Genomic DNA, 12759 nt, shown 5'->3' with positions numbered 1-12759 from the left:
AGAGACACATCCCAGACCAGGGTCACAATAATTATTATGAGTTGACATTAAGCTTCATTATAACAGCTTCAGCTGTCATTTATCTTAGAAGACGGAAGGTAAGGTCTTCTATTAATTTTACTGAGCATGCCATAATTGTAGTTACATCTGGAGCATTTCTTTCCTTTCAGGATAGGCCTTGCCAAAATTAGCTTAACAATGGAGCCTTTTTTATGCTGGCAGTAGAGCTAGAGCTAAAGGGCATGGGAGCTAAAAGTCTTGAAGAATGCAGCTCTGGGACAAAATAAATAAATAAAAGAAAGTAACAATCCCACAGTAGAGTCAAGTCCAACAGTAACTAACCTTTATCAAAAGATAAATGAGGAAACAAAGATGCGAAATCAAAATCCATTACTAATTCCCTCTGAAAACTGAAGCTGCATTTCATTCTACAGAATCCCTAAGCAGTGCCTTTTATTGCCTGCACACTAATCACATGGTACAGGCTAAGGGAATTTTGCTTTATTTTGACTAAATTTATTATGTAAAAAAAAAAAAAAATATATATATATATATATATATATTTTTTTTATATATATATATATATATATATATATTTTTTATATATATATATATATATATATATATATATATATATATATATATATATATATATATATATGTGTGTGGGTGTATGTGTGTGTGTACACAATAGGGTTGAGATCAGGGCCCATAGAAGGCCATTTTAGAACAGTCCATTGTTTTGTTCTTAGTTATTCTTTTCACCGTGTCTCTATTGTAGGCCCCATGACCCGTGACTGAGATGGAGCTTTCTGGCACTTGGCAGTACATTTCGTTCAAAAATGCGTTGATAATCCTGAGCCTTTATTGTGCCCTGCACAGAGGCAACCTGTACCAGACGCAACAAACTGTCTCAAAACATAACCAAGCATTCAAATTTGCAATAAATGTTTATTCTTTCCTAAATGTGCAGTTTGTATGGACTTTTCTACTCTAGATTTGTCACTTCGTAGTTTCCTTAGATTTATTCATGTGATAATTTTGAGAGAACTCCACAGAACATACCTGAGACTTCATTTGGGTAGCCTTCTCAGGGTCCACTGAGAGCACATGCTGGTAGTGGCGGATAGTGTGCTGCCGGTCCTTATTCTCTGCACGCACATACCTCTTAAGAGCCTGCAGAATACGGTGGGGCTGTGTAGAATAATAGATAGATAGCAAAATTCAATAGATAGAAGTGTAGAAAGAACACTGTTCTGAGAGAGGGGGTTAAGCAGGTGGGTGATTCAGAGATCTTAGTGCTGATCCATGCATGAATGAGCAGATCGAGGGGATTTTAAAAACATAATCATAAATTATCAGACACCACAACTCTCTTCCTGGAGGTACTTTAGCTGCCGATTACATGCTGTCTTATATACGATGCATGTTCCTGTTAGATTTGGGAAAAAAATGTTATCAAAGTACATTTTTTCAATATTAATCCATCTCGATATTTATTGCAATATAAAATTTGTAACACTGTGACTGTTTTTAAAGGAAATCCTTCCAAAATTGCAGACCAAATACACCAAATGTCCACTGATAGACAATATTTACATTTTCGTAACCAGAACATAGGCGATATACATGTATATAGTACGCACTTTACTCAAATCCACAAGAAATGATTTCACCAGAACTATGTAAATCATTAGTTACCTTTCCCAAATAATGAAGACGTTCAACATCATTTTCTTATAATAATAATAATGATAATAATAGTAAAACAATAACAATTCAAAAGTAATGTTATCTGTCTTGTCATGAAAATATTTAGGGCTTTACCACCTCAAACATTTAAAGAAATAGAAAGAGTAACAAGATAAATTGAGGGGGGAAATACACCTTGAACTATCACACTCTTGTTTATGTTCTCACATTCTAATGGCCTCCTATGTTCATTTTTGCCATAATAGCAGAAGTAAATGTGCCTGATGGTGTGCTTCATCTGTTGGTGAAGCTAACGGTGAATAAAGACTAATGTTTATTCAGCCCCATTACTCGAAGCTCATCATCATCATTGAGCATACTGCGAAAAAAAAATTGAGATAATTTTACTAGTTCTAGTTTTAACAGCATCAGCACAGGAAACAAAATGAGTTGCAGTGATTTCACATTAGCTTAGGCCATACAAAAGAACATCACATTGTTTATGTAAGATTTTGTTTATGTAGATTTTAAAAAAAAATGTTTACTAAAAAAAACAGTGCAGCAGATCTTACTGTTTGTGATTATTATATTTGAGTTTATCTCACCTTGGGTGGGTCAGCCTGCAGGGCAGCGAGGTAGTTTTCCAGGGCAAAGCGGCGGCGGTCATTCAGCATGGCCTCCACACGTGCCAAGTGAGTTTCCACAAGCTGCTGCTTCTCGCTGGCTGCTTCCTCTTCCAGAGACTCCACCATTGCCTGGAAATGCTGTAAAGATGAAACGAGAGAATAAGGGGAAAAAAAGAAATGTGTGTGAGAGAGAGAGAGAGAGAAATAAAGAGAATTAATAAAGTTTCTTATACTAAAAAATCACTGGTATGATATCAAGTAATTCTTCACTACATAGACTCCATAAAACCCACACTCATTCTCCCTTACCTGGATAAGGGTCTGTCTCTCTGCTTTGGGTAGATTTTTGGCTTGACGCTCAGCCTCTTCCCACTCTTTCCTCACCTACCAAGGATAAATAAGCAGATAGAACAGAGGTTATTAAGTAAAGAGAATTAAAAACACTCATGACACTGATTATAGAACTTACAAACAAATAAAGCATTTTGAATGCAGTAAAGACCTGTGAAAACCTATTACAGAATGAAGTTTATATTGCTATTATTATTTATTTATTTACAGAAATATGGAAAAGTTTTGGCTTCACATCTCAAATTATAATTTTATAATTTATTTAAGGTTTTTTTTAACCAATGTAAATCTTGGCAAGAATATAGAAAGTATAAACTAAAACCACAAGAAAAATATACACCGATCAGCTTTGACATTAAAGTTCTCTTTATTTCTACAATACATGTGCACGTTGTGTTTCAAAAATTACAGACGGTAGTTCATTTGCTGATCTGCATACATAGCACAGGTGTTATTTGGGATGTGGACGATTCTCAGTCTATGGTGGCATGTCAATTACCAAAAGAGGTATGAATGGATCAGACACAGCAGTGCCTCTGGAGTTTTTACTTAAAATCCTTGTTTTTTTTAAAAGTGAGGACAGTCTAACAACTAAAAATATCCGGCCAAGATATGTGTCCTACCACCCGTAAAGTAGGACTACATACTGTGCAGTAATAAATGGGGTACTGTGGACTAGCCGAAGTCTTAAACTCCAGCAGCACTGACGACACGGTGAGAAACTACAGAGACAGTGACATAAGATGGGATTTGAACTCACAACCCCAGGAACCTGAGGGTACGGAACAGTGACACTGCCTGCTGCGCCACACCGTCTGTCCATTTGTATACGACAGAATAAGTAAAAAAAAATGTCGGGGTCCATCAAACTTATTTGTGGACACTGTTTGGAATACTGCAGCCTGTTTTACAGCCAGGCAAATTGAGACAAATAATAAAAATTATAATAATAATAATAAAATGTAATATAATAATTATAAATAATATTAAGTAAAAAATATAAATACATTTATAAATTCCCACATCCCAAAGCTGCTGCTTTTTTCTTGTGCTATTCTCTTCCCTCCCTCCTCACCCTCTCCATGCGGTTGCGGTGTCTGATCTCCAGCTGCTCTTTGGCCTTCTGGAACCGGCTGTGCTCCTTATCATCAGCTGGAGTCTCAAAGTATACATCAACATCGTCTGTGGGCTGAGGGGTGGGGGGCAGGGCTGGGGAATAAGGAGAGGAGAGAGAGCATTCTTAACATCACAGAGGTACAAAATACCGTGTCCAATACAGTCCAATTTCAAACAAAATCACTGTGACAAAAAAGGAGGTACAGAGAAATACAGGCAGGAAGAAAGATGGACAGGTCTAAAGAATAGAAACACTATGCCTTGTGACCCAAATACAGTCAGACTGTATGCTATGTGTCTTATGCTGGAAAAAATGTAATATTTAAAACTCTTGTTGATACTCCCAAAAAATTACAAAAAAAAAACAAATATAAAGTGAGGGGACACTTACCAGGTTCTTGAATTAATTTAAATTGTATTAAGATGTATATGATTTTCGGAGAAAGAATAAAAAAATGCATTCTGAGTGAAATGAGTTGATCTACACCCTTTTATGAAACACTCAGAAGACACATGCATGCTTTCCATATTGTAATATTTTCACTTCTGTAAATAAAATGTGTCATATTGTGTTCTAAAGACATGTAACAGTAAAGCCATAGTAGAGTCACAGTCAGGGAGAGCGAGAGAGCAGGGATCAGAAATACAAAAAAGACAGACAGGCAGAAAGACAGACCCCCAAGAAGAAAGAAAAGCATCAGCCAAAATGAAGCATGTGAAGTGGTCAGGCAAAATTGATCACCCTCAGTGCCACTCTTCTAGAGAAAACGTCCCATCGATTCTCTCAGTGTCTGAGATACGCCGACACTCTTTCATTTCCCATTCTTTTCATTCTCTCATCCTCTAGCTGCTTACTAGCTCTTGTTTTTTGGTTACATTTTGCACTGTGATCCTCCACCCTGCACTAAGAACTGTGTGAGAAAATGCAGAGACTAGATCCAGGTTGCCATGGGATACAAGAAGACATGATCAGTCTGACTATCCAAAAGTCAAGTAATATCACACATGCATGTTTACGTGAAATCGCTCATCACTGAAAAGGAAAGGCCAGAAGGACAAAAAGATTGTGACCTTGTCAAAAGCCTCAAACTTTTACAAGGCTTAGTCCTGAAGACAATGTTTACAATTTTAATTAAATGAGGAAAAACAAACAAACAAACAAAAAAAAACTTTTAATATTAATTTCCCTCACTATTTGCTAGCTCTCCAGTCTGTGTGCTGGAGACAAGTCTGATGTGTTTACAAAGCCCCTAAAATAAAATATCTCTGTCCGATATGCTAGGCCAAGAGTGCTCATAATTTTTAATCAAAGACCAGCTCATTGTTTTTCAGTCTTCTGGGGGGGCTGGACTGCAGCCAGGAGAAGAAAACATTTAGGAAACTATGTACCATGTCATAAAGTCATAATAAAAATGACTTTAGCTTCAAAATATCTAGAAAATTTAACGTCAGTGGAGTACAGAATGCCAGTTCGTCATGCTTGCACTAGTATTTGTCCTGCGGTGTTGCTATCAGTGTGTGAAGAGTGGGAGAAGAGGGTTGCATTGACAATCCAACACAATGGGCAGCACTTTGAACACATTTTGTAAGCTTTCAAGAACTTGTAAATAACTCATGAAAGAATAAAGTACATTAAAACCATTTTTCTTGTGAAATTCCCAATAAGTTTGATGTGTCACATGACCCTCGTCCCATTGAAAAGACAAAAGTTGGATCCAAAATGGCCGCCATGGTCACCACCCATCTTGAAAAGTTTCCCCCCTCCCATATACTAATGTGCCACAAACAGGAAGTTAATATCACCAACCATTCACATTTTATTAAGGTGTATCCATATAAATGGCCCACCCTGTACATTGGGTATTGTAGTACACGTCTGAGCGCACTGAGAAAACCTCTTGCTGAAATGTGCAGATAGTGAATTTCCAATACAGCTGAATTGAAGTGGCCCTAAAACACCATTGTAACTGGTGGCACTGTCACAGTATGAGACGCAATGTGAATGACCTCTCTCACGCAGCAGCGTGTTTACAGTGCTTTGTCTCCCTACAACCAGTCTCTCACACTTTAGGGAGAAACAGTGTGGGTTCGGGAGGCAGGACTCTGAGTAGAGATTGTAACTGTTTGTACCAAAAACATTGACTAGACACTGATGGACCGTTGTATTGTATTTCATCCAAAATAATTACTAGGGACAATTCAGTAGTCGCTGGATTACTATAGAGACATGTCCATACTGTCCAACTCTATGCCCTTGGCCAGACAATCTATGTGGTGTGCTGGAGTAGTTAAAGGGGCCGGGCAAATTAAAGCAGCGGGCCGTAGTTTAAAGACCCATGTGCTAGGCTTTCTATTGGTGGGTAATATTGACTTATTTTTGCAGTTTCAGATTACTTAACATTGAACTGACTCTAAATTCAGGAGCCCACTAACTACATGAAAGTAATCACAGACTAAAAATGTTAGCAGTCTTCCCCCTAACAATTGTGCTCTCTCTCTCTCAGCCAGTCGCAGTGGGTAAAACAATAAAAAGGTATGTTCATGCCATAGTAGGGCATTTAAACGTCATTCTTGCAAAAAATCACATATCTAAACAATATTTCAGTATCTCTAACAATGTTGTAATTCTGCGTGCAAAAAAAACTGCACGTAGAACATACCACATTTCCATTTCGCAACGGATATTTCTCTCTGTGTAAAAAAGTTAGCTTACTGGTTAGCTTCCTTCTCTCAGAGGGGAAAAAATCTACCACCACTGTAATCTTTATGTGTAGAGTATGGACGCCAATTTCATTGTAAACCACTGAAAGTGGTAGCAATAGTCTCATTTGACTGTCAAAGGCATGTGAGTTGGCTGACGTTAGGGGGTGTCAATAATCTTAGCAGCATTGGCATCTACTTAAACAAAAACGTCATTATATTAAAACATATTTTCTTTCAAAGTCAAACAAGTCTTGGACATTAATCTACACACGTCTCCTGAAAAGCATTTGAGTGTGCATACACCTTCTACATATTTACAGTTAGCTAAGATTTCTGATATTTTATTTACAAGTGTCTAGATCTAGGGGTACCAATGCTACAAAACTAATCAGCTTGAGTTACAAACGAGTTTCTATGGTAATTCATAATGTGAATAAAAAAAATACAGACAAGTTCAGTTCATCCTCGTACAATCATCTTTTTTTGGGGGCTCAAAATTACTGTTCCACCTTTAAAGACTCATAACATCAGAATGTAAACAAACCAGAGAACAGCAGTTCACCAGAATCGTAGACGTTGCCTTTAAGATTTTCCATGTTGCCATGGGAACTGGTTCTTTGTTCAAATTCGGACATTCAGCATTATTTAGACAGATTAGAAAACAGACAGACAGGAGGACAGTCAAAAATGGACATGGAGGCAAAGGACACAGCAGCAAGAGGAAACGACTGGTAAGAACAAGCAAGAAGCTTGCATCAGGAAAATAAAGGGAAATTTGCATCGACTGTGTCTGGCAGTCTGAAAGATACAGCGACAAGCAATTTGCCTGCATGAGATCAGCTGTCCGTGCTTATGTCTCTGTGTGTGTACATTAGGGGTGACTAATACTGTATGTAGTGGCGTAACAGATCACAAATAATCACGGGAGGCGCATGAACCTCGGATTAATCACCAACATTTAACCAAAGAAGTGTGGAATAAAATTTCACAGCATGTGCTACTTTTTATATTATTAATTCCCTAAATCTCGACTCAGAGCTGCAGGGAAAACACACACAGACCCAGCAGCTGTGTGTCCCATGAAAAGAACATGTGGATAAAACCGTTAGCGATTGTAAACACTGCGCTACGAGAGCCAGAGTGCACCGCACATCTGCAACAATATAAGTCTTGTGTATGGAGTTCATAGCGTGACCATGAACTCAGAGCAGTGGACTTGAATCTTTTAATGTGTAACATAACGAAAGAACAACGAAGCAAATGCTTTTTTAAACCGTGAATTCACAAACAGGCCGCTTCAAAATAAAAGTCATTAACACAAACATAGTAGTAACACAACAATCTAGCGTCGACCATTGACTTTGGGAGCCTGGGGGCCAATTAGGACTCTGGGAAACTTCTAATATTTGCATGGCCTTGCCCCTTGCACTCTTCTGTATTTTTGGTACAGTTTATGAGGTGTTTAGATGCATCCATCCATTATCTGTAACCGCTTGTCCAATTTAGGGTCGCGGGGGGGTCCAGAGCCTACCTGGAATCATCGGGCGCAAGGCGGGAATACACCCTGGAGGGGACGTGTTTAGATGCATGTTTACTGTAATGTTGGGAAATATGCGTGCGTTTAGCTTAAAAAAAAAAATATATCACAGTTTTAGATCAAGCTTGTCACTACATGTATATGTGTGATGGTGAATGAGGTTCCCCAGTTCTCACCATGGGGTTACGCCCCATCTGGCCTCTTCTATGACACTTGTTACAATACTTTCAAACTGAAAACTAAAATTACTGTTTTATATTGAAACCGTGACATAAACCCATGATATGTCCCAAGATCATGATGAGTTTTGTTATCCGTTACACCACTACTAATATGATAAAATGATATTGTTTAACAGGGCTTACCATTTCTGTAAAATTGGATATTCAAATGTAATGCGTTATTTTAAAAATATTTGTGTAATATCCTAATTTTGTGTAATATGAGAATATCTGACTCATCCCTAACTAATTTTAAGGCTTAGCCATTTTTACGAAGGAAAATATGTAGATACTCACTGGTATTCACAAAGTAGAGGTATTGTGTATGCTTTGTGTATTATGAAAATATCATGATGTTATTTTCCAGTATTGCCCACCCTTACTAATTCTTATAATGCCTGTCTAGGTTATCTTGCTGAATTACCGTTAACTGCACCAGCAAACTGTGCGCTGAGACGCAGGGACAGAGAGAGAGAGAGATAGATAGGGAAAGCAGCGTGGGCATGTCCGGGTCCTGGCTGAGACTTACTCAAGCGTTTGCACACAGCCATGCAGTACTCCTCTGAGTCGAAGTTGTTGCGATTGCCGGCACAGCCTCCGTAGATGAAGCGCACGCACTTCCTCTGGCGCATATCGAAGTGCCAGCGCGGCATAGAGGCACGGCAGGGGCCAGTCTCCGCCTCCAAGGAACACACAGCTAACACAGGGAACGGAATTAGAGCCTCCAGCCATTGGGGGCAACACTAAAAAAAAATTTAATATTAAAAAAAAAAAAAAAAAAAAAAAAAAAAAAAAAAAAAAAAAAAAAAAAGCCCGCGTCTTTAACTCAACGAAACCATAGCCATACTAACCTTTGACTTCCTGCAAAGATTTCTCTACATCTTGTCTTTCTGTCGCAGCAGCCTTATCTTTCTTTTCTTCCTTCTCTTCGCTGTCTCTGTCCTCTTCTTCATCCTCATATTCATAGTGGTACACTTCTCCATCCTCCTCCTCCTCACCCTCATAATCTGCCTCCTCTGCTGCATCTTCTTTCTGGGTTGGTTCTTCGTCCACTGCTGTCTCACTGAAAGGGGTGATCAAATGCCGTTTATTGTAGTATGAATATTAGGAAATGACAGGGACAATATTAAATTCAAGACATAAAGGTAAAAAAGGAAATATGAAAAGGGGAAGAATATAACAAATGCAAATGTATGCAAAAATGCAGTGAATAATTTAAAGACAATAAACACCAAAGTAATCATAACAGCCCTACTCAAACACACACAATTTTTAGTGTTCGAAAAAGAAAAAAGTAAAGAAAAAAAAGTAGCTGAGAAAAATAACAACAAACACAAAATGAACATGTACACAAACTCCCCATTGTGCAAGCTTTAAGTGCTGTAAGCCACACTGTTCAGTTAGCCCAGATGCTACTGTTATAACTGTTACTTAGATTTAACCCTAGACCTTGTTTTTGAGCGGTATCCTTGGTGTAGAGGTTAAAATCTTCACTTACAAAACAAGATGACCCTTCAAGAGTCCAATACCTCACCAGAAACCAAATAAAAAGAACAGTGCTTCATTCCCAGTCTCCTAGTGGTGCTCTTAAAGTAGCTGTGAAACAGTCTGCAACAAAAACAGTAAAGTGCTGCTGGACTTTAGTTCAATTCAGGGCATGATACACCTTCCGAAAAGTTCCACAATCATATTTTAATCACCCACTCCTAACTCTCCTGAGATATAAAACTGAGATCAATTTCTTATTTCGCAGCTTTTTTCAAACCTTCCAGTTCCACCTTAAATGTTGCAGGAACAGTAGGTTCTGGAATTTATGGGAAACTGGAAATTTACTAGCTGCCTACCAAGACTTTAGCGCACTACTAGTGATGTTTCATGCTGGTTATGAAGAAAAGGGCCATAATACATTAAAACTACATTCAACTTAGATAATAAAATTGTTACCATTGCTTTAAAGGAGAAAACAGTGATATTTGTGAGTTTATTTTCCAACAAGAACTGAGACTCCCTCCCATTAGGCAAAACTGGGTGTATCTTGCTTGGGGTCGAGATATAAATTAGTGGACAAAATGTGAGTCACTCGAGAAAAGGAAAAAAAAAAAAAAAACCCTGGAGTAAAACCAAATTAGTGTCTTGTACTTTACTTTTCACTATTAAATTTTAATATCCAATAATAAGCATAATGAATGTCAGGGAGAGGAGAAACAGGTGACGAGAAGAGTGAGAGGAAGAATATAAAACAAGCAACAGAAGGTAAGAGATTTAAGAAAAAGGAGGTAAGGAAATTATGTGAACAGGTTGAGGGGTAGGAGGCAATATAATTATAGGACTAAATACAGCAGCTGCCAGAGGTCACAGGCATGGCACAGACATTCATCTTTTCACACACACAGTACATAAGTTATTAATGCCAGGGTGGCACAACTGCTTAAACATTTGTCCTACTGCTCGGAAATTGCTTGGTAAAGCCTTTTATTTAGTGCAAGGTTAACGTTAACAAGGACATAACTGATATGACTGAACTCATAATTAACATTTTAATCCAAGCAGACTGAGCTGTCCAATCATTTTGTAGCATTCAATAAGACTCAGCTGCTCCCTCAAATATAGCAAATTTGACCCCGGTAATATGTATATCACTGCTGTCCAATAAGAAAGATTTATTTCTTACCGGACCTTACAGGGGAAGAACAAAAACTCCTTAAATGTCAATGGAATCAATGTAAAAGTAATTTTGGAGCGTTTCTTTTGGTCACTTCATTATGGAGTTTTCACACACGCTAAAAATGGAGAAACGTTTTCTGATTGGACAGTGCTGATATTACAGTCATGTTGGACTGGAACACTATGGGTTGACTTCCCAGACAGGGATTAAGTCTAGTTCTGGGACATAGCATATTAAACTGAGATTTTTCCACCGACAGGAGCATACAGTCTGGGTCTAAGTTTAATCCCTGTCTGGGAAACCAGCACCATATGACCTGAAGCTTGCTTGTTGAAACGCTTAATTAGTGAATTCAGCTACTTTAAGGTGTGTCCATTGTGATGAAAGATGCACAAAAAAGCATCAAATGAAATGGTTCACTCTGCAGCAGAATCACATGAATCTAAAGTAACCAAATTCAATGCCAAATCTAAAATTACCAAATTCAATGTCAAATGTAAGTTACCAAATTCAATGTCAAATCTAAAATTATCAAATTCAATGCCAAATCTAAAGTTACCAAATTCAATGCCAAATCTAAAATTACCAAATTCAATGCCAAATCTAAAATTACCAAATTCAATGTCAAATGTAAGTTACCAAATTCAATGCCAAATCTAAAATTATCAAATTCAATGCCAAATCTAAAATTATCAAATTCAATGCCAAATCTAAAGTTACCAAATTCAATGCCAAATCTAAAATTACCAAATTCAATGTCAAATGTAAGTTACCAAATTCAATGTCAAATCTAAAGTTACCAAATTCAATGCCAAATCTAAAATGACCAAATTCAATGTCAAATGTAAGTTACCAAATTCAATGTCAAATCTAAAATTATCAAATTCAATGCCAAATCTAAAATTACCAAATTCAATGCCAAATCTATGATTATCAAATTCAATGCCAAATCTAAAATGATCAAATTCAATGCCAAATCTAAAGTTACCAAATTCAATGCCAAATTTAAAGTTACCAAATTCAATGCCAAATCTAAAGTTATCAAATTCAATGTACATCTCTAGCCGAGGTATAAATAGGTAAATAAAGGTATAATTAACCACCAAATACTATACGAGTCAAAGGGGTGTTTTTCAACAATAAGGAATGCCTAAATGCATGGGGCAGGTACAATGTGAAGTGGAGACACCAACTGTATATTGTTGGGGTGGGACAATGTGTTAACAGAAGTACTTAACTGATGCCAAACTATTTACTTTAATACATAAATCCTCATCATGCAAAAAAAAAAAAAAAATTGTGTTATCCAGGCTTATTCACCGCAAACGTGAACATTAATATACTGCCAAAATGTACACTTATTGTAAGTATGTGAATGACATTTTAGAACATGAGAATTTGTTTGGGACATCATTAATTTGGGGAAGGACTATGAACTTTCTGGTCACTTGCACGACTGCAAGTTGGGGGAAAAAAAAGAAAAAAAACAAAACAAACTAACTTATAATTAAACCCTGTTACCCAACCTCACTTATGTTCTGTGGTTCAGGAATCTAATCCCCACAGAAATGTTTCAACATCTCGTCTAAAAGCTTTCCCAGAAGAATGGAGGCTGTTATTACAGCAAAGAAGGGATTAAATTCTTAATAATAGCCGTGATTTCACAAGAAATGTTTTACCAGTAGGTGTTCACAAATCTCTGTCCTTATTTTATAGATCTCAAGGATCAGAATTTCACTCTCCTAAGCTAATCAGTCAAATAAGAGCTACATTTTAGGCCAAGACTTTTTCTCCCTAAAGATATTTATCAGAAGCTCACTATTTTGTCTACCCCTAAAGAGTACCAAC

At 37.3% G+C, this 12759-nt stretch overlaps 1 protein-coding gene across 5 annotated transcripts in view; it reads right to left on the bottom strand.

Annotated features, from left to right (window-relative positions):
• The window catches only part of aplp2 (amyloid beta (A4) precursor-like protein 2), an 84193-nt gene that overhangs the window by 19403 nt on the left and 52031 nt on the right, over window positions 1-12759 (bottom strand). For 4 of the 5 annotated variants that reach the window (XM_066685681.1, XM_066685679.1, XM_066685682.1 and 1 more), the window contains exons 6-11: window positions 9098-9309; window positions 8776-8943; window positions 3745-3878; window positions 2628-2702; window positions 2298-2456; window positions 1066-1194 (exon numbers count right to left, since the gene is read on the bottom strand). In XM_066685681.1, coding sequence (XP_066541778.1) covers window positions 1066-1194; window positions 2298-2456; window positions 2628-2702; window positions 3745-3878; window positions 8776-8943; window positions 9098-9309 — 877 coding nt within the window. The remainder of the gene's footprint in view (window positions 1-1065; window positions 1195-2297; window positions 2457-2627; window positions 2703-3744; window positions 3879-8775; window positions 8944-9097; window positions 9310-12759) is intronic. The other variant, XM_066685683.1, reaches the window with a different exon arrangement.

This window comes from Hoplias malabaricus, chromosome 11, assembly GCF_029633855.1.
Source record: "Hoplias malabaricus isolate fHopMal1 chromosome 11, fHopMal1.hap1, whole genome shotgun sequence".
NCBI classification, from domain to species: Eukaryota; Metazoa; Chordata; class Actinopteri; order Characiformes; family Erythrinidae; genus Hoplias; species Hoplias malabaricus.
The sequence above is the reverse complement of the archived record's forward strand: the minus strand, read 5'-3'. Positions and strand labels throughout refer to the sequence as shown.